The 19299-nt window shown below is 30.8% G+C and overlaps 3 protein-coding genes across 5 annotated transcripts in view; 1 reads left to right on the forward strand and 2 right to left on the reverse strand.

Moving 5' to 3' along the window:
• LOC107437141 (uncharacterized) overlaps window positions 1-19299 on the forward strand; it is a 134821-nt gene that overhangs the window by 16720 nt on the left and 98802 nt on the right. The gene's annotated exons all lie outside the window — the stretch shown is intronic.
• LOC139424776 (uncharacterized) lies at window positions 42-19286 on the reverse strand. Of its 2 annotated transcripts, none has more exons than XM_087159752.1 (2): window positions 19102-19286; window positions 42-2541 (listed from the first exon to the last, which is right to left on the reverse strand). In XM_087159752.1, exon 2 carries the CDS (start codon window positions 2519-2521, stop codon window positions 221-223), a length of 2301 nt encoding a protein of 766 aa, XP_087015878.1. In that variant the 5' UTR covers window positions 2522-2541; window positions 19102-19286; the 3' UTR covers window positions 42-220. The 2 variants fall into 2 exon arrangements, with proteins under 2 accessions (XP_087015878.1, XP_015925800.2); XM_016070314.4 differs by lacking the exon at window positions 19102-19286 and adding an exon at window positions 7855-8799.
• On the reverse strand, window positions 9082-13979 carry LOC107453468 (uncharacterized). Of its 2 annotated transcripts, none has more exons than XM_087159753.1 (2): window positions 13753-13979; window positions 9082-11558 (listed from the first exon to the last, which is right to left on the reverse strand). In XM_087159753.1, exon 2 carries the CDS (start codon window positions 11538-11540, stop codon window positions 9258-9260), a length of 2283 nt encoding a protein of 760 aa, XP_087015879.1. In that variant the 5' UTR covers window positions 11541-11558; window positions 13753-13979; the 3' UTR covers window positions 9082-9257. The 2 variants fall into 2 exon arrangements, with proteins under 2 accessions (XP_087015879.1, XP_015925802.1); XM_016070316.4 differs by having other exon boundaries at window positions 9082-11564.

Consider the following 19299-nt stretch of genomic DNA (forward strand, 5'->3'; position numbering starts at 1 on the left):
AATTATGACTATAGGCAATCATAATGAACGATCATAAATAATCATTATTACCAGAAATCATAATTTAATGTTTACAAACAGTCTAGAATTCAAATAATCATGACAGATACACTTAGGACAGAGAAAAAAGTTTGACAACAGGGCACCCTTAAAAGAGTTAATAATCTATTTTTTGTATATTTCAAAATAGCATAAGAGTCTGAAAAAAATAAATATTTTCCTATTGTCTGTTCTTGAATGCCTTCATAATTTCTATTGTTATATCATTATCTTTATCAATACTGTCAGAATCTTCCTTGTATTCAGTTTTGTCACCTCCATCATGTTTATCTAACATATAAAACAACGCCCACCTTTTATAGTCCGCAACAGTTACGCTGCAGTTATAAAAAAAACGCTCATTGTTATCCAATTTGCATTTCAGTTCGGCAGTTGTTTCTTTTGACATCGAAAGCCATTTTATTAATTCATTCGGGTGGTAAAAAACGGGATACCCTTTATTCACAGCACGCACCACAATCTTCATTCCTTTCTCAGAAGTCGAAAATGAATTTTTGAATTGATTGACTTCATCGATTGAACCGAGGCACCACATTACGAAATTGTGAGCAAATTCAAATCTGTAACTATCTAAAAAAGATGGTACTGATTCCAGAAACAAATTTTTAAATTCTGTTACTTCTTCTGGGGAACAAAAATTATAATTGACAAATTTCTCAAAATTTTCCCACCCTTGATTGCAAACGCTTAATTCCCATAATAAATGTGAACAAATAGAAGAGTTATCCTCATCGACTTCGTGGATAAATGCTTTTTTGAATTTCTTAATGTCATCTGCACTCTCGAAACACCAATTCATAAAACGATCAACTACTTGATAATCACCCAAGCACACTAAAGAGCAGTAAATTTTATTCTTGTCTAATATTTCTTCCTTGAATAACCGAACATCTTCTGTCGTTTTTAAACTCCATGCAATTAGTGTTTCAACTGCTTGAAAATCATTTTCATCTATCCAAGCTTTGCACAAATCATTTCCGTGCTCTACCATCACGCTGTACTTGAAGTGTTCGATGTCGTCACTTGAAGTCAAATACTTCGTCATCAAAGTGTCAATTAAACTCAGTTTATTTGAACGCAGTGTCGAAAATAATGCGTAACTCTCAATCATTTTAAAAAGAATTTGTTTACTTTCTTCCTCAGTAGCGTATTTTAAAATCATAAAAATAGTTTCAACATCATCCATGTCAATAAAACGATATATTATCTTTGTAGACTCCTCTAAGAATTGAATCAGAGATTTTTTTAATTTTAATGGACTTTTAAACCAAATTTCTTTAAACACTTCGATTATGATTTCGTTTTCTTCTCTGATTTCATTAGAAATAAGTGACATCATTTCAACAAAAGTTTCCTCTGAAACGTATTCCAACATTATACAGAACGCTGGCAAAAAGAATCTTTGCCACGGCCAATTATAAAATAAAGCCCTCAATATTACCTCCGAATGAGCTTCAAAAACTTCTTTTTGTTGATTTTTATCATTCAATTGTGATAACAAAAAACATAAACTATTTGTTTTATCGTTGCAGCTTTGATATTCATGTCTTCCCCATTCCGGAAATTGACGTACGGCAAGGTTCAACCATTTTTCTAAGTTAACATTTCTTTCATTTTCTTTCAGTTTATTCCAAAAATACTTGAGAGAGTATGGGTTTTTAACAAAAATAGACAACGAAACCATGTTTTGTTCAATACTCAGACTATTGTCATAGAAGTTAAACACATCATTTTGCTTCAACTTTTCTAAAAAGTCTCGTAATTTATTTTCGATAAGGGCAGTCCAATATGCTATTATGTGATAGTCATCATTTTCATAGTCATAGTTTTCATATATGGAATCAACTTCATTCTTTTTGTCGGGTGATATCATACCCCATATATATAGGACGCATTCTTCAAGGCAGTATTTACAGGCTAATTCATATAAGCAATAAAAGTCTTTTTCCTGATCATCATTATTAATCAGTTCTTTCAGTGATGTTACGTTATCAATTATTCCTTCCATCGTCCAGTAGACAGAACCTCCCATTTTGAAGATATCATAAAATCTGCAATATCCTTTGTCCTCATTCTCAACAGTTTCTCCATAATAATAATATTCTTCAATTTCTTTTGCAAAACCTTTGAGCAACTGCAATCCTATAGGCCGAAAATTTTCTGAAACTTTGTATTTTAGTTTGTCTGGCAAGAGCATATCAGCAAGTTTCTGCAACACTCTATTTTCATATTCCTTATAAATTTTCTCAGCTGACCAAGCTCTAAAATCAAAACCGTTGCTTTCTGAGTATTGTCTGATGTCCTCTTTTATATCTGGTTCTGACCATAGTCTGCTAGCTATAGATACTGCCGCTATATGTTGTAAAGTAGGCGGCTCTGATGTATAATTAATGAAATATCCGTCTTCCGTGTGCTCCTCTGGGTTTTCTCCCTGGCCTTTCTTCCAGCTCATAAAACTCATTTTCTTTCCAAAAGGAATATCTGAAAAATATATTTGAAAAAATTGATAGAATGTAACAAATGGTAAAATATGATAGATCATTTACATGCAACCTGTTTAATGTATATTACTGCAATACGAAATAAGGTTATCTGAAACTTTGTTTGAACGAGTGTGCTGTAAGACAATTTTAAGAATAATACCTCCATTTTTAATTGACAATTGATTACCACTGAAGTGATTTTACAGAAACTGCACAGCTACTGCTTTTTAGACATTATTTACTATGAAGTGACTTCAAATAATTAAAATTTCGGTGTGCAAAAATTTAAAAAATATCTCATAAATAAATGTTTAAATGAAATGTAAGTCTTATCTTTACGGCTCCAACACTTCCAATTATTTAAAGGAATTTTAAAAAAGTTTGTCCAAAAATGTGATGCCATCCAACTTAAAAATATTTATTCATCTGTCTAGTACAAGACATTAAATGGTTTAAAATAGGGATGTGGATAGATCGCTTCCAACGAGATTTCCAGAATTCGAATTCACGGTAGGTTTTTAATGGAATGTTCTTTAGAGTTTTGTACAGACTTCTTGTATTTTGTCAGTTATCCAAATCGATGTTCTTTCTGGACTTTTCAAGTGTGTGAGTAAGCGTTTGTATCGTATCGTGGCTGTAGAACCGTTGGCACTTTATATTGGCCAGAAGTTGAATCACGAAGAAGGTAAGGTGCAAGTTATAATCACCCGCTTTGTTCAGCTAGGTCTTCTCGAGTGTTTAATGCATGCATTAATTAATGCGTTAAACTGATTCTCAATTAACTGTCTGACGTACAGTAACACAGGTAGCGTCACATTTCGGCGTTGATGATTATCCAGCACGTGTCTAAAGATTGATAAGATTCATAGATCTGTTCAAGGCATTTGAATGTTTTAAAATAAGCTCTGTTTGTGCGCATACATCACTTCCACTGAAATTTCCAGGTATCGAAAACATACGAGGCATTTTCTGAAATTTCTTTTGAAGCTCTCACGCAGGCTTCTTGCAATTTGTCTACAGCCCAAAATGTTTTCCTTTTCCGGGAATTATCAATGCTTGGGAACTAATAGAAAAATTAGGTTCCTACTCTAAGACTGCAAGTTGGCTGGAATTGGCTTTTGTTTTTAACAGAAAGCGAACCATTAAGAGGTTTACAGTCATTTACACTGTCCGACCTGACTTTTTTGGAATGTTTAATGTCTGCGTCGTTAGAAGCCCTAACATTAGTGGATAGCTTCATTGTTCAATCACTTGCGTCGAGTCGTCAGATTTTCGTCGTTGATTGCCTTAGTTGGGAATTTTCTTGGTGATATGTTTAAAACTTTTAGAAACTGAACTGCACCTTTGATAGAGTTTGTCACGTTGATAAAATAAAAAACTATCACCCAAGGTCAGATTTACCATGAGAAGTGTTTCTTCTGCAGTTTTTAAGAGTTTTCCTGAAAATTTGATAGAATACCCACTGAGAATTGCATGGTGACTAGCGGGAGAGGCAAAACAAGTTAAAGGCATACTAAATCATTTAATCAAAGACAGCTGACAAATCAAGCACGTGTGATATGACTGTTCACACCACAGATACTAGCTGTGTGATTTAAGACATGCTTTCGTTTCACTAAAAAATCAGTGGCATTACCTTTTGGATGAACGTTATTATAACTTTATGATAATACGTTAAACTCTTAATACTGCGTTAAACTTTACCACATTGTAAATTTGTGATTTTCAGCACTTTGAGAAGAGTTGCAGAATGCATCACTATGGACAATAAGCTATGGAATTCATTGAATTGTCAACAGATCTTCATCAGATATCAGGGAGCCAAATGTAATATCTTAAAAAAATAGCAACTTTTTCATGATTTAAGGTACTTTATAAATAATTTTGAAATATATTTCCTGTTATTTTTTTATGGCACTCCAAATATATTTTATAATCTACCTACAAATATTCTTCATAATATATGCAGTTTAACATAATTTTTTTTATTATAAGCACTTACGGTTCATTAGTCTTCACATCTTCGATTGAAAGATTTTATTTTAAAATGATAAAAAATTGCATTTTAATTATTGAATAGTTTTGCTTAAAACTTCATGATGTAAATCAAACTGCAACTGAATATTTTCAAAATATGTCACAAAAACAAAAATGTTTTTTTTTTTTAAATATTTTTAAAGCAATCATTAAACAGTTTTATTCTCTCTATTTTATAACTTCTATGTCCAACTTTAAAGTTTATGGAAAATCCCTAATTTCGTTTATAGATTTCTGTGAGTATTTTCTTTTAAGCATAATACTTGGTATTTAAAAAATGACAAACGATTTTAAAAATCAATTAAAAAGTGGAGAAAATAGAAATTTTTTGTTTTTCTTTATTTGTATTTGTTTTAGAAGTTTCAATTAATGTTATTTTAGAAGTTTTAAGTAAAGAAGTTTGAATTGCAATTCCTGTAGGATTACAATACCAATTGTTGAGGTAGAACTGCAAATTAAACGAAAGGCAACTGTATTTTTTAAAGAATTTTTGGATGGCATAATGCTATTTCTAAACAATATAATTTAGTTGAATAATCTCCCAGAGCGTTAAAATACTCCTCAGAGGTGAGGTTATAAATATAATTGAAATCTTTATCACTTCTATGTTCTATAATTATTATAAAATCTATATTATGTTCTATAATCTCCTTTGATTTTGTTAATCTTTTTACTACCCTGACTCTCGAACTTTTTTTAAAGCTTTTTCTAATTTAGTTCCATTTGCCTTAAGACAAATTAAAATAGATACATTTCTCGCATTTTTAAAATTTTGTGTATGTAACAACTACATTAATTATAACTGTTTTTAACTCCTATAAATGAATGGTATTTCCAGATGAGAGCTAAATTTAGCTGAACTATGGCTAACCTTTTCTTAATTTACTAAGGAAAACAACTATATAAGGAGATAGATTGAAATTTTTTATGTTGCAGATATATGAATGACAATTTTTGCGTTAACTTTCCTGAATTTCCAAGGTTAGATAATTCAATTTATCCATATTGTGTAAATTTTGTTAAAACTAGTGATGATGATAATGAAGAATATTTAAATTTACATGCAGTATTGGCCATGAATCCACTTTCTCAGTATGCGATAAACACCAAGGATTCAAATTTGAGGTACTCAGTCTACAGAAATATTTCAGTTGCATTAGTGTCAAGGTGCTCAGAGGTACTATTATTTCTCAAATTATCATATTCAAAAGAATTAGCAACAACAACACCAATTTTACTTAAGCAGTTGAAATTTTTTAAAGATAAACTTATTTGTAATAATTTTCCAATTAATTGTATCTACCGCCTTTTGGTTCAAATTAAATTTTAAGTTTAAATTTCATTTTGAGGTTTACTCTATCCACAAATACGTGGAACATAACCGTCACTTATATTCATTTATGACGCATCATCTTCAATCCAATAATTTGGAAGGATGGCTCTTGATTTGTGTACGTTGACCTGGATGGAATTTGGTTTTGCCTTAACTATGGATTTATTTTTTGGATTCCCATGTTATTATTGATAGTGTCGGGTCCATCAGCCAATAGCAACATGGCCTACAGCATTTGCTGTTCGCCACTTTGCAATGACGAAATTAGACACTTTTCCGTTCAAAGGCATGTGGTGTTGTTAGCTGCTGAAAAGTTACAGCACTTTTTATTATTTGTATATTTTTCTTTTTTTTTTTGTTATTATATTTATAGGTGTGTGAGTGTGTATGATCCAGCAGGAAAATTTCACCTGTAAACCCGGCTTTTTCTAGGGCCTTTCTTGATTTCCAAACACATTCAAATATTTTTTTTTATATATCCGTCTTCCTCAGATTTGATTTGCAATACTGTGAAAGATTTAGGATAAAATAACGGTATAAAGTACTGATACTTTGGGTGCATCATCCTTAAAATGTTATACAGTGAACTTAATGAGAATAATAAAGTAATCTTACGGTCAGTATATATAAATTATGTTATATCAGATTTTTATTCAGTAAAATGTTCCAGTGAAAGTGGATTTTACGTTAAAAAGTACCGGCACCCTGACTTTCGGTATTTTTAACAGTAATTTGATCCGGAATTCTTACAGTGCAGATTTCGATAGCGTTTTTGTTTTCCCCCCTCTTAAATATTAATTTACAAACCCCTAAGGCAACAATTTTATGTTGCGACTGTTGATTAAGGGTGGCATTTGTAGAACTCTTAATTATTCATAATACATTTTTTTTCTGTTCGTTTCATATGGATTCTTATAACATTCATTGATTCACAAGGAAGCGAATCACTTTCGACTATAAAATATTTTAATCTGAATCAATCAATTATTTAAAAGATAACAACCGTATCGTCACCAAATTAGCATTGTGAAATCCTATTTGAAACCATATGTTTATATTGTTTAAGTGTTACGATTTCGAAACATGTTTCGATTAAATTTAAAAAAATTGAAGTAAGTTCAATAAAAAAGAGCGTACTAAGAGAGCGTTTAAAAAAGCGTAAGCATTTTTGGAGAAAAAACAGAAAATCTGAAATTTTAATCCTATAATTTTGAATTTCCAACTATAATGGAGGAATAACGAGGTGCGTTCGTTTTCGAATGTAGGAACTGTTATTTTGTACTCTGTCTCCCTCTCTTTTCGAAATGTTATTTTCTTCATCTGGTTTTCATTTCCTTACCTGCCTGATGACTGTTTGCTTTCTTACTTAAATTTATAATTATTTTTAATTTCAAATATTCATTACACTTATGTCCATTATTTGCAAGAATATACTTGCAGATGCACTGGTTTGTATAATGAGATCATACAATAAAAAAAAGGTTTATGGAAACGTAATGTTTCTCACATTTGAGAAACATTTATCAATATTGGTTTAAAATGTTCATCCCTTGAATTGCCAATATAATAAAAGTAGCTGAAAATTAAATTTATTACAATCCTTCGAATTGTTCACATAAGAATATTATGTCGAAAATATAAAAAATAGATCGATTTGAAACACTGAAAACTATTTACATAATGCTACTCTCTGCCGCTGTTTTTTTGCAAATAAGAAAAATATACAAACTTAGGCAATGAAACATGTAGCAAAACTGCGTTTATAATTATTAGATAAGCAAACAATAAAAAAGTAGTTCAAATTTTGATTACTTGCTTTGAATTACTGAGATCAGAGTTGATTAATACTCCTTTTATTTATCTCTGTTTTTTTACAAATAAGCGTTTATGATTATTAGATAAATTAACAATAAAAAAATAGTTCAAATTTTGATAACTTACTTTGAGTTATTGGGGACGAAGTTCATAAATACCTACGTTATTTATGACGATGACAATGCATGTATAAGAAAATAAATGTGTTCAAATTCGACTTACAATAACACTGTAATTATTCTAAATTCGCTAATGTTATCAACTCCATAAATCAAGACAAATTAGTTAACAACACCCCGTCACATTATAGATATGAAATCGCTACTTTTATGAAAAGAATGCTGATTATCAATGTCGGGATGCAAGCGATATTAGATAACGTTTTGTGTTGATAACAATATAAACAACTATTTGATCCTCTGAAGTTTTTTTTAAACTTAGTTTTTAATCTTTTTTTCCTGTCATTAGATTTTTTGTAATTAAAATTAAAAAAAAAACAGCTTTTGTATTTCAAAAGAAACGGTCGCGCTATCTGATTTCCTACATGTTTAACCCTTTAAATGGGCGTTTTTCCTACTAATGTTATATAAAACATTTTTTGGATTGTGATTGATTTATAAAAGGAAATTAATTTAGCTTATTTCCTAAAATTGGTGGAAATAAAATAAATATTGATTTTTAGAACTACTATCTTTTTTTACCAAAAAAGTGAATTTTTTTTTTTTTTTTTAAAGTTTTACATACGAGAATTGGCCATAAACTCTGTCGTTGAAAATCACCGGAATCATAAATTCTTCGTTTATAATTAAAAGTTATTTCAATTGAAAATGATCAAATGAACGAACGCAAAATGAATAAAGGAAAGGGTCCTCCCTGTAAAAAATACTGTGACGTGTGTGTGGCTGAGATCGTATTCTCGGCCATAGAGGGCGCCACTGAACGAACAAGAAATTTACTCTCTGTCACTGACTGTTCTGCTCATAAAAAGTCGCACTGTTACCTTTAGTCTTCTCGCCTTACAAAACCGCTTTTTTTCTTTCCTTGTTATTAGATTGGAAAATAGTGTATGGAGGAGAAATATTTTCCCAGTTTCGCCCTTTTGTTCAACAGTCAGTGGGTTAAATTTGATTGGTTTCTTAAACCAGGCTTGCTGCTATTGGCGAATGGCAAAGTAATAACAACAAAAAACTAGTTTCAGTAACACGTAAGAATAACTTCTGATAAAAAGACTTTATGATCACCTGTAATCTCAACAAAAGGCGATTGTAAGTGAACATAATTAAGAGAAACCAAAATCTTTGCTTACAAGAATTATGACTATAGGCAATCATAATGAACGATCATAAATAATCATTATTACCAGAAATCATAATTTAATGTTTACAAACAGTCTAGAATTCAAATAATCATGACAGATACACTTAGGACAGAGAAAAAAGTTTGACAACAGGGCACCCTTAAAAGAGTTAATAATCTATTTTTTGTATATTTCAAAATAGCATAAGAGTCTGAAAAAAATAAATATTTTCCTATTGTCTGTTCTTGAATGCCTTCATAATTTCTATTGTTATATCATTATCTTTATCAATACTGTCAGAATCTTCCTTGTATTCAGTTTTGTCACCTCCATCATGTTTATCTAACATATAAAACAACGCCCACCTTTTATAGTCCGCAACAGTTACGCTGCAGTTATAAAAAAAACGCTCATTGTTATCCAATTTGCATTTCAGTTCGGCAGTTGTTTCTTTTGACATCGAAAGCCATTTTATTAATTCATTCGGGTGGTAAAAAACGGGATACCCTTTATTCACAGCACGCACCACAATCTTCATTCCTTTCTCAGAAGTCGAAAATGAATTTTTGAATTGATTGACTTCATCGATTGAACCGAGGCACCACATTACGAAATTGTGAGCAAATTCAAATCTGTAACTATCTAAAAAAGATGGTACTGATTCCAGAAACAAATTTTTAAATTCTGTTACTTCTTCTGGGGAACAAAAATTATAATTGACAAATTTCTCAAAATTTTCCCACCCTTGATTGCAAACGCTTAATTCCCATAATAAATGTGAACAAATAGAAGAGTTATCCTCATCGACTTCGTGGATAAATGCTTTTTTGAATTTCTTAATGTCATCTGCACTCTCGAAACACCAATTCATAAAACGATCAACTACTTGATAATCACCCAAGCACACTAAAGAGCAGTAAATTTTATTCTTGTCTAATATTTCTTCCTTGAATAACCGAACATCTTCTGTCGTTTTTAAACTCCATGCAATTAGTGTTTCAACTGCTTGAAAATCATTTTCATCTATCCAAGCTTTGCACAAATCATTTCCGTGCTCTACCATCACGCTGTACTTGAAGTGTTCGATGTCGTCACTTGAAGTCAAATACTTCGTCATCAAAGTGTCAATTAAACTCAGTTTATTTGAACGCAGTGTCGAAAATAATGCGTAACTCTCAATCATTTTAAAAAGAATTTGTTTACTTTCTTCCTCAGTAGCGTATTTTAAAATCATAAAAATAGTTTCAACATCATCCATGTCAATAAAACGATATATTATCTTTGTAGACTCCTCTAAGAATTGAATCAGAGATTTTTTTAATTTTAATGGACTTTTAAACCAAATTTCTTTAAACACTTCGATTATGATTTCGTTTTCTTCTCTGATTTCATTAGAAATAAGTGACATCATTTCAACAAAAGTTTCCTCTGAAACGTATTCCAACATTATACAGAACGCTGGCAAAAAGAATCTTTGCCACGGCCAATTATAAAATAAAGCCCTCAATATTACCTCCGAATGAGCTTCAAAAACTTCTTTTTGTTGATTTTTATCATTCAATTGTGATAACAAAAAACATAAACTATTTGTTTTATCGTTGCAGCTTTGATATTCATGTCTTCCCCATTCCGGAAATTGACGTACGGCAAGGTTCAACCATTTTTCTAAGTTAACATTTCTTTCATTTTCTTTCAGTTTATTCCAAAAATACTTGAGAGAGTATGGGTTTTTAACAAAAATAGACAACGAAACCATGTTTTGTTCAATACTCAGACTATTGTCATAGAAGTTAAACACATCATTTTGCTTCAACTTTTCTAAAAAGTCTCGTAATTTATTTTCGATAAGGGCAGTCCAATATGCTATTATGTGATAGTCATCATTTTCATAGTCATAGTTTTCATATATGGAATCAACTTCATTCTTTTTGTCGGGTGATATCATACCCCATATATATAGGACGCATTCTTCAAGGCAGTATTTACAGGCTAATTCATATAAGCAATAAAAGTCTTTTTCCTGATCATCATTATTAATCAGTTCTTTCAGTGATGTTACGTTATCAATTATTCCTTCCATCGTCCAGTAGACAGAACCTCCCATTTTGAAGATATCATAAAATCTGCAATATTCTTTGTAGTCATTCTCAAAAGTTTCTTCAATTTCTTTTGCAAAGCCTTTGAACAACTGCAATCCTATAGGTCGAAAATTTTCTGAAACTTTGCATTTTAGTTTGTCTGGCAAGAGCATATCAGCAAGTTTCTGCAACACTCTCTTTTCATATTCCTCATAAACTTTCTCAGCTGCTCTAGCTCTAGAATAAAAACCGTTGATTTCTGAGTATTGTTTGATGTCCTCTTTTATATCTGGTTCTGACCATAGTCTGCTAGCTATAGACACTGCCGCTATATGCAATAAAGTAGGTGGCTCTGATGTATAATTAATGAAATATCCGTCTTCCGTGTGCTCCTCCCGGTTTTCTCCCTTTCCTTTTTTCCAGCTCATAAAACTCATTTCCTTTCCTTTTTATACCTGAAACTGTATTTACAGGAATTTTAACAAATTTTGTCTAAAAAAGTAATGCCATTCAACTTAAAAACATTTATTGATCTGACTAGTACAACACATTAAATGGTTTAAAATAAGGATGTGGATATATCGCTTCCAACGAGATTTCCAGAACTCGAATTCGCGGTAGGTCTTTACTGGAATGTTATTTAGAGTTTTGTACAGACTTTTTGGATTTTGTCAGTTATCAATATCGATGTCCTTTCATTGGACTTTTCAAGTGTGTGAGTCAAAGCTTGTATAGTGGGCTGCAGAACCGTTGGTATTTTATATTGACCAGGAGTTGAATCACGAAGAAGGTAAGGTGGCAAGCTTTACATTGTCCGACCTAACATTTTTGGAATGCTTAATGTCTGCGTCGTTAGAAACCCTAACATTAGTGGATAGTTTCATTGTTTAGCTATAATGCGTCAAATCACATTTTCGTTTTTGATTGCCTTAGTTGGGAATTTTCTTGATGCCATTTATAAAACTTTTAAAAACTGAACTATGCCTTTGATAGAGTTTGTCACATTGATAAAAAAACTATCACCCAAGGTCAGCTTTACTATGAGAAATGCTTCTTCTGCAGTTTTTGATAGTTTTTCCTGAAAACTTGATAGAATACCCACTGAGAATTGCATGGCGACTAGCGTGAGAGACAAAACAAGTTAAAGGCATACTAAATCATTTATTCAAAGACAGCTGACAACTCAAGCACGTGTGATCTGACTGCTCACACCACGAATACTAGCCTGCTTGCGTGATTTGTGACATGCCTTCGTTTCACTAAAAAATCAGTGGCATTAATTTTTGGATGAACCCTATATTACTTTATGATAATACGGTAAACTCAAACGGCATCATTCATCAAATGTTATACCATAAGTTTCATAATAATATTTATTTAATTTGAATAATTAAATGATTTTACGTTGACTATATATAAAATATGATATATCAGATTTCTTTTTCCGTAACATGTTCCGGTTAAAGTGGATTTTACGGTAAAAAGAACCAGCACCCTGACTTCCGGTATTTTTAACCGTAACTTGATACGGAATTCTTACAGTGCAGATTTCGATAGCTTTTTGTTTCCCCCCCCCCTTCTTTAATATTATTTTACAAACCCAAAAAGCAACACTTTTATGTTGCCATTGTTGATTAAGAGTGGCATTTGTAGAACTTTTAATTATTCATAAGTGTTTGTCTGTTCGGTTCATATGGATTCCTATAATATTCATACAATTATAGTGAAATTTGTGATAGGGATAATTTGATGCACAAGGAAGCAAATCACTGTCGAGCATAAAATATTTTAGTCTGAATCAATTAATTATTTAAAAGATAACAACCGTATCGTCATCAAATTAGCATTTTGAAACTCTATTTGAAACCATGTGTTTAATTTGTTTAAGTGTTACGATTTCGAAACATGTTTCTATTTAATTTTAAAAAATTGGAAGTAATTTCAATAAAAAAAGCGTACTAAGTAAGCGTTTTTGGAGAAACCGCAGAAAATCTGAAATTTTGTTTCTATAATTTTGAATTTCTAACTATAATGGAGGAATAATGAGGAGCGTTTGTTTTCGAATGTAGGAAATGTTATTTTGTACCCTGTCTCCTCTGTCCCTCTCTTTTCGAAATGTTATTCCCTTCATCTGGTTTTAATCTCCTTGCCTGCCTGATGACTGTTTGCTTTCTTATCTAAATTTATAATTATTATTAATTGCAAATATTCACTACACCAATATCTGTTATCTGTAAAAATATACATACAGTTACAGTGGTATTGCATATTATTAATGAGATCATCGGTTAAAAAAAGGTTTATGGAAATGTAATTTTATTTATATTTGCGTTAATTTATTTACCTGTCTGACATGTGAGAAACATTTATCAATGTTGGTTTAAAATTTTCATACCTTTATAATAAAAGTAGCTGAAAATTACATTTATAAAAACCCTTTGAATGTTTCACATAAGAATATTATGTTTAAAATATGAAAATAGATTGATTAGAAACACTAAAAACTATTTATATAATGCTACTCTCTGTCTGCTTTTCTGCAAACAAGAAAAACATACAAATTTAGGCAAGGATGCATGTAGCAAAACTGCGTTTATGATTATTGGATAAGTAAACAATAAAAAAGTAGTTCAAATTTTGATTACTTACTTTGAGTTACTGGGAAAGAAGTTGATATATGCCTCGGTTATTTATGACGATGACAATGCGTGTATAAGATAATAAATGTGTTCAAATTCTACTTACAAAAATACTGTAATTATTCCTAATTCTCTAATGTTATCAACTCACTAAATCAAGACAAATTAGTTAACAACTCCCCGTCACATAATAGATATCAAATCGCTACTTTTATGAAAAGAATGCTGATTAACAATGTCGGGATGCATGCAATATTAGATAAAGTTTTGTGTTGATAACAATATAAACAACTGTTTGATCCTCTGAAGGCTTTTTTTTTTAACTTAGTTTTAATTATTTCTCCTTTCATTAGATTTTTGGTAATTTCAATTTAAAAAAATAGCTTTTGTGTTTCCAAAGAAACGGTCACATTTTCAGATTTGCTACATGTTTAACCCTTTAAATGGCCACTTTTCCTAGTAATGTTATGTAAAAACATTTCTTGGATTGTGATTGATTTATAAAAAGAAATTAATTTAGCTTATTTCCTAAAATTGGTGGAAATAAAATAAATATTGATTTTTAGAACTATCTTTTTTTACTGAAAAAGTCAATAATTTTTTTTAAGTTTTACATACGAGAATTGGACATAAACTAGAAATTATGTCCTTGAAAATCACCGGAATCATAAATTCTTCGTTTATAATCACAAGTAATTTCCAGTAGAAATGATTGCAAAATGAATGAAGGAAAGGGTCCTCTCTCTAAAAAGGACTATGACGTGTGTGTGACTGAGATCGTATTCTCGAACTTACAGGGCACCATAGAACAAACAAGAAACTTACTCTCTGTCTTAACCCACTGACGGTTCTGCTAGTAAAGAGTTGCACTTTTACCTGCAGTCTTCTCGCATAGCAAAACCATTTTTTCCTTCTTCATGTTACTGGATAGGAAAATAGTGTATAGAGGAGAAATTTGCCCTTTTGCTCAACTGTCATTGGGTTAAATTTGCTTTGTTTCTCATACCAGGCTTGCTGATATTGGCAAATGGCAAAGTAATAACAACAACAACTAGTTACAATAACAAGTAAGAATAACTTCTGATAAAAATAGTTTATGTTCACCTGTAACCTCAACAAATGGGGATTATATGTGAACATGATTACGAGTATTCAAAATCTTGATTTACAAGAATCGTGACTATATGCAATCATAATGAACAATCATAATTAATCATGATTACTAGAAATCATAATTTAACGATTATAAACAGTCTTGAATTCAAGTAATCATAACAGTTACACTTATGATATAGAGGAAAATTGCTTAACAACGGGGACCGCAGACTCATGAAAATTACTGATAAACTTAATCACTTATTTTTTGTATATTTCAAAATAGCATAAGAGTCTGAAAAAAACCAAGACATTTTCCTATTTTCTATTCTTGAATGCTTTCTTGATTCCTATTGTTATATTATTATCTTTGCCAATACGGTTAGAATCATCCTTGTATTCAAAGTTGTTGCTACCAGCTTGTTTATCTAACATATAAAACAACGCCCATCTTTTATAGTACGAAGCAGCTCCACTTCTTCGAAAACTAAAAAATTTGATATTATCCAATTTGTATTTAAGTTCGGCAGTTGTTTCTTTTGAGATAGAAAGCCATTTTATTAATTCATTCGGGCGGTAAAAATTAGGATAATCCTCATTCACAGCACTCACCACTAAATTCATTCCTTTCTGAGAAGTCGCAATTGAATTTTTGAATCGATTGATTTCGTCGACAGAACCGAGGCACCAATTTATGAATTTGTGAGCAAAGTCAAATCTGTAACTTTCTAAAAAAGATGTTACTGATTCCAGGAACTTATGTTTAAATTCTGTCACTTCTTCCGGAGAACAAAGGCTGTAGTTGACAAATTTTTCAAACTTTTCCCATCCATGATTGCAAAGGCTTAATTATATGTTGCAGAGTAAGCGGCTCAGATATATAATTAATGAAATATCCATTTTCTGTATTCTCCTCTGGGTGGTTTCCTTTGCTTTTTTCCCAGATCATAAAACTCATTTTCCTTTTATTTAGGATCTGCAAAATGCAGTTTCAGTATTGATAAAATATTAATAAATAGTAAAATATCATGCATTATTTACAAGCAACTTGATCAATGTATCTTACGCCCATACGAAATAAGGTTACATGAATTTTTTATATACAAGAGTATACTGTCAATTTAGAGAATTATCCCTCCATTTTTAAATGTAAAATCGATTACCATTATACAATGTTTTACAGAAATTACACTGCTGCGGCTTTTTTAATATGATTTACTCTTAAATACATTTTAAATAATGAAAATTTTGGAATACAAAAATCGAAAAGAAAAAAATCTTCTCCTAAAATAAAAGTCTTATCCCAAATGTAATTAATTTTTCTTTACCTCTCAAATACCTGGATTTAGTAAGAGGAATATCAACAAGAGTTGTGAAAAAAAATAATGCCATTGAGTAGATTTAAAACTATTAATTGATCGGACCAGTATAACACATTAAAAGGTTTTAAAATAAAGATGTGGATATGTCGCTTCCAGCAGAATATTTACAGAACTCAAATGCGTGATAGTTCTGAAATATTCTTAAAGTTTACGATGCCCCACGTTGTCCAGCTGGAGCTTTTTCGCATGTTTAATGCCTGAATTAAACAAATGCTTTATTATTCGTCTGACTTCATGACTTTAGCCACACCGGTGACGTCATACTTGGTCGTTGACGATCATCCAGTGATATTTCAAAAATTAATTATTGGTAAAATCTGTTTATTACATTAAAATGTCTTAAAATAAGTTCTTTTGGGTGGATACATCGCTTCCAAAGACATTTTTAAGTTTCGAAAGACAGCAGGTCTTTTCTGGAACATTTTCCGTTACAGCCTTATACTATGCAGGCTTCTTGAAATTTTATCCTTTCTCCAGAATTTTACTCCTTTTTGAGAGATTTTAAAGCTTGAGAACTAGCAGAAAAATTTAGGTTGTCACGAGTGTAGAGAGTTTAGGAGAGTAGGATGGCTGGAATTGAGATTTGACCAGAAAGTGGACCATGAAGAAGGTTTATAATCGTTCTCATTGTCCCTTGTGTCTTTATTAAGTGTCTAATGTCTGGGGCGTTAGAAACTCTAAAAACAGTGCATGAGTTGAAGAGCTCAGTCACATGCATCGCGTCACATTTTCATCTTTGATGGCATTCTACCGCCATTACCAGTTTCATCGCTTATCTGCGTAAAACTTTCAAAAATTGATCTGTACCTTCGATAGACTTTGTCCCTTCGATAAAAAAAAGCATCTCCAAAGGTCATTTTCACTTTGAGAAGTGTTTATTCTGCAGTTTTGATGAGTTTCCCACAAAACTTGATGGAGCATGCTCTAAATCTCTGTATAATCGAAGACAACTGATAAATCAAGCACGTGTAGGCTGATTCCTCACTCCACCTGTTTGAGAGATTTGCGACATATGCTTTCGTTTTACTAAAAAGTCAGTGACATTAGTTTTTGGACGAACCCTGTAATGCGTTATGGTAATACCGTAAACTCTGACAACTTTAACAGATTCCTACAACATGATTTCATATATATTTAGAAAGAGAGACAATAGTTTATTAATCAAATTTAACATTTAATAGATAAAAGGAAATAAGTTTAACAGCGATATCATGACCGGTTAGAGCTGCCTACAAGCAGGGTTGCCGGATCAAGAAAGAATGCTAGACTAGATTGTTCTATGGAAAAGAGTTAGAGTTATTATCGATTCGGGACTTTTCCCGTCTGGACTTTATGACTCTATCTATCCGGTACCTTCCCTTCTGGATGGTCAGGCGCCTTTCAATGAGGAAGTAGATGATTTAAATGATGACGGATGATGCAATTCACCCAAATATTATTTATATATATTATACCGTTATCTAATGCAATAAGTTAAAAATAAATACAAATAGATATATGAAAAAGTATATGAAAAATCTTCCTAATAAAAAACATGTAATTATTAAAAAACTACAGTGGACCTGGTCTAATAATTTGGTCTAATTATTATATGCTATTATAATACTTGCTATAATAAATAGTATATATTTATATCATCTAATTTATCAAATAGTCTAATTTATATAATATATTGTCTAATTTACAACAAGTGCAAACCGGTTTCAGTTGCGTAATGACAATAAAGCTGGTAGAATTCCATGGTAAAAGGGTAATCAGAAACTATAATTTTACATAGTTTTTTTTATGAATTTGGATAAAATTGTTTTCAGACATCGATAGAAATTATTTTATGACACATTATATTCAAGTATGTGTCAAAACCGGGGAATCTCCCAAGTATAGCAAATTTTTTTCATCTACATTCACACATAAAATAATTTTGACGCTTAAATTCAATTTTCAATTTTTACGTTACTAAAATTGTAAAATAATGAATAATTAATTTAAGCTTAGTTCAGATTAAATATTGAATAAAAAAGAAATCAAGTGATTTGTATTACAAATTAGCGGAAAAAGGATCAATGTAGTGTTTATAAATAAAATGTGTATGGCTTCAATATTTTAAATGTGTGTTTCTTTACATTTTGGTCAAGAAATAATGCAAAATTTTCTAAATTCAAATGGAAAGATATTTATGAGCTATAGATCTTTCCAAATGTTATTTGAAATGTAATTTCCATCACCGAGTTTTCATCTCCGTACCTGCATGTATGACTGTCTGCTTTCTTATCTAAGCTTAAAATTATTATTAATTGAGAGCATTCACAAATTTTATATTTATCACCACTAAAAATAAGCACCGGTGTTGCACGTTAATTATAAGATTATAGAATAAGTAGGAATAATATAGTATTTATATTTTTGTTGATTTTATTTACATGTCTCACTTGAAAAGGTTTAAATAACATTTATTAAAATTGGTTTGAAAATTCCCAACCCTTGTTCTCAGATATTGAATTAGCATTTTCATTGCAAATTATAATATAAATTTTTGCAAAATATATTATCACAATGATTTGATTCAATCGCAGAATAATGTAAAGTAAAAAATAAAGATAAAATGATTAGATAAGTTAAAAAAATCTTCGTATGCAACTAATTACTCTCTCTTTTTTTTACAAATAAAAAATATACATTTTAATTTAGATTATAAAACATATTGCAAGTCTGCGTTTATGATTATTTGATAAAAGAAAAAAAAATAGTAATTCACATTTTGATGATTTTTCTCTGTTACTTCGAGGTACGAGGAACAGGAGTTGATAAATATTTCGAAAAAAAAAAAATCCGAATATAAGTACGTTTTTTTTAAAAAAAAAAACTATTGAAATTCTACTTACAGAAATACTGAAGTTATTCGTAATTAGCTCAACTCATTAAATCAAGAAAAAACCAGGCAACAACTCCACTATTACAGACTTAGTTTAGAACTAAGTCATTTGATTAGTTTCACTTTACAGAAATTAAACTTCCTAAACTTCCGTTGAATGTCAAACAATGCATGCAATATTAGATAACGATTTGTGCAGATAATAACA

The sequence above is a fragment of the Parasteatoda tepidariorum genome, chromosome 3 (genome assembly GCF_982258835.1).
Source record: "Parasteatoda tepidariorum strain Cologne lab strain chromosome 3, Ptep-v5.0, whole genome shotgun sequence".
Lineage (NCBI taxonomy): Eukaryota > Metazoa > Arthropoda > Arachnida > Araneae > Theridiidae > Parasteatoda > Parasteatoda tepidariorum.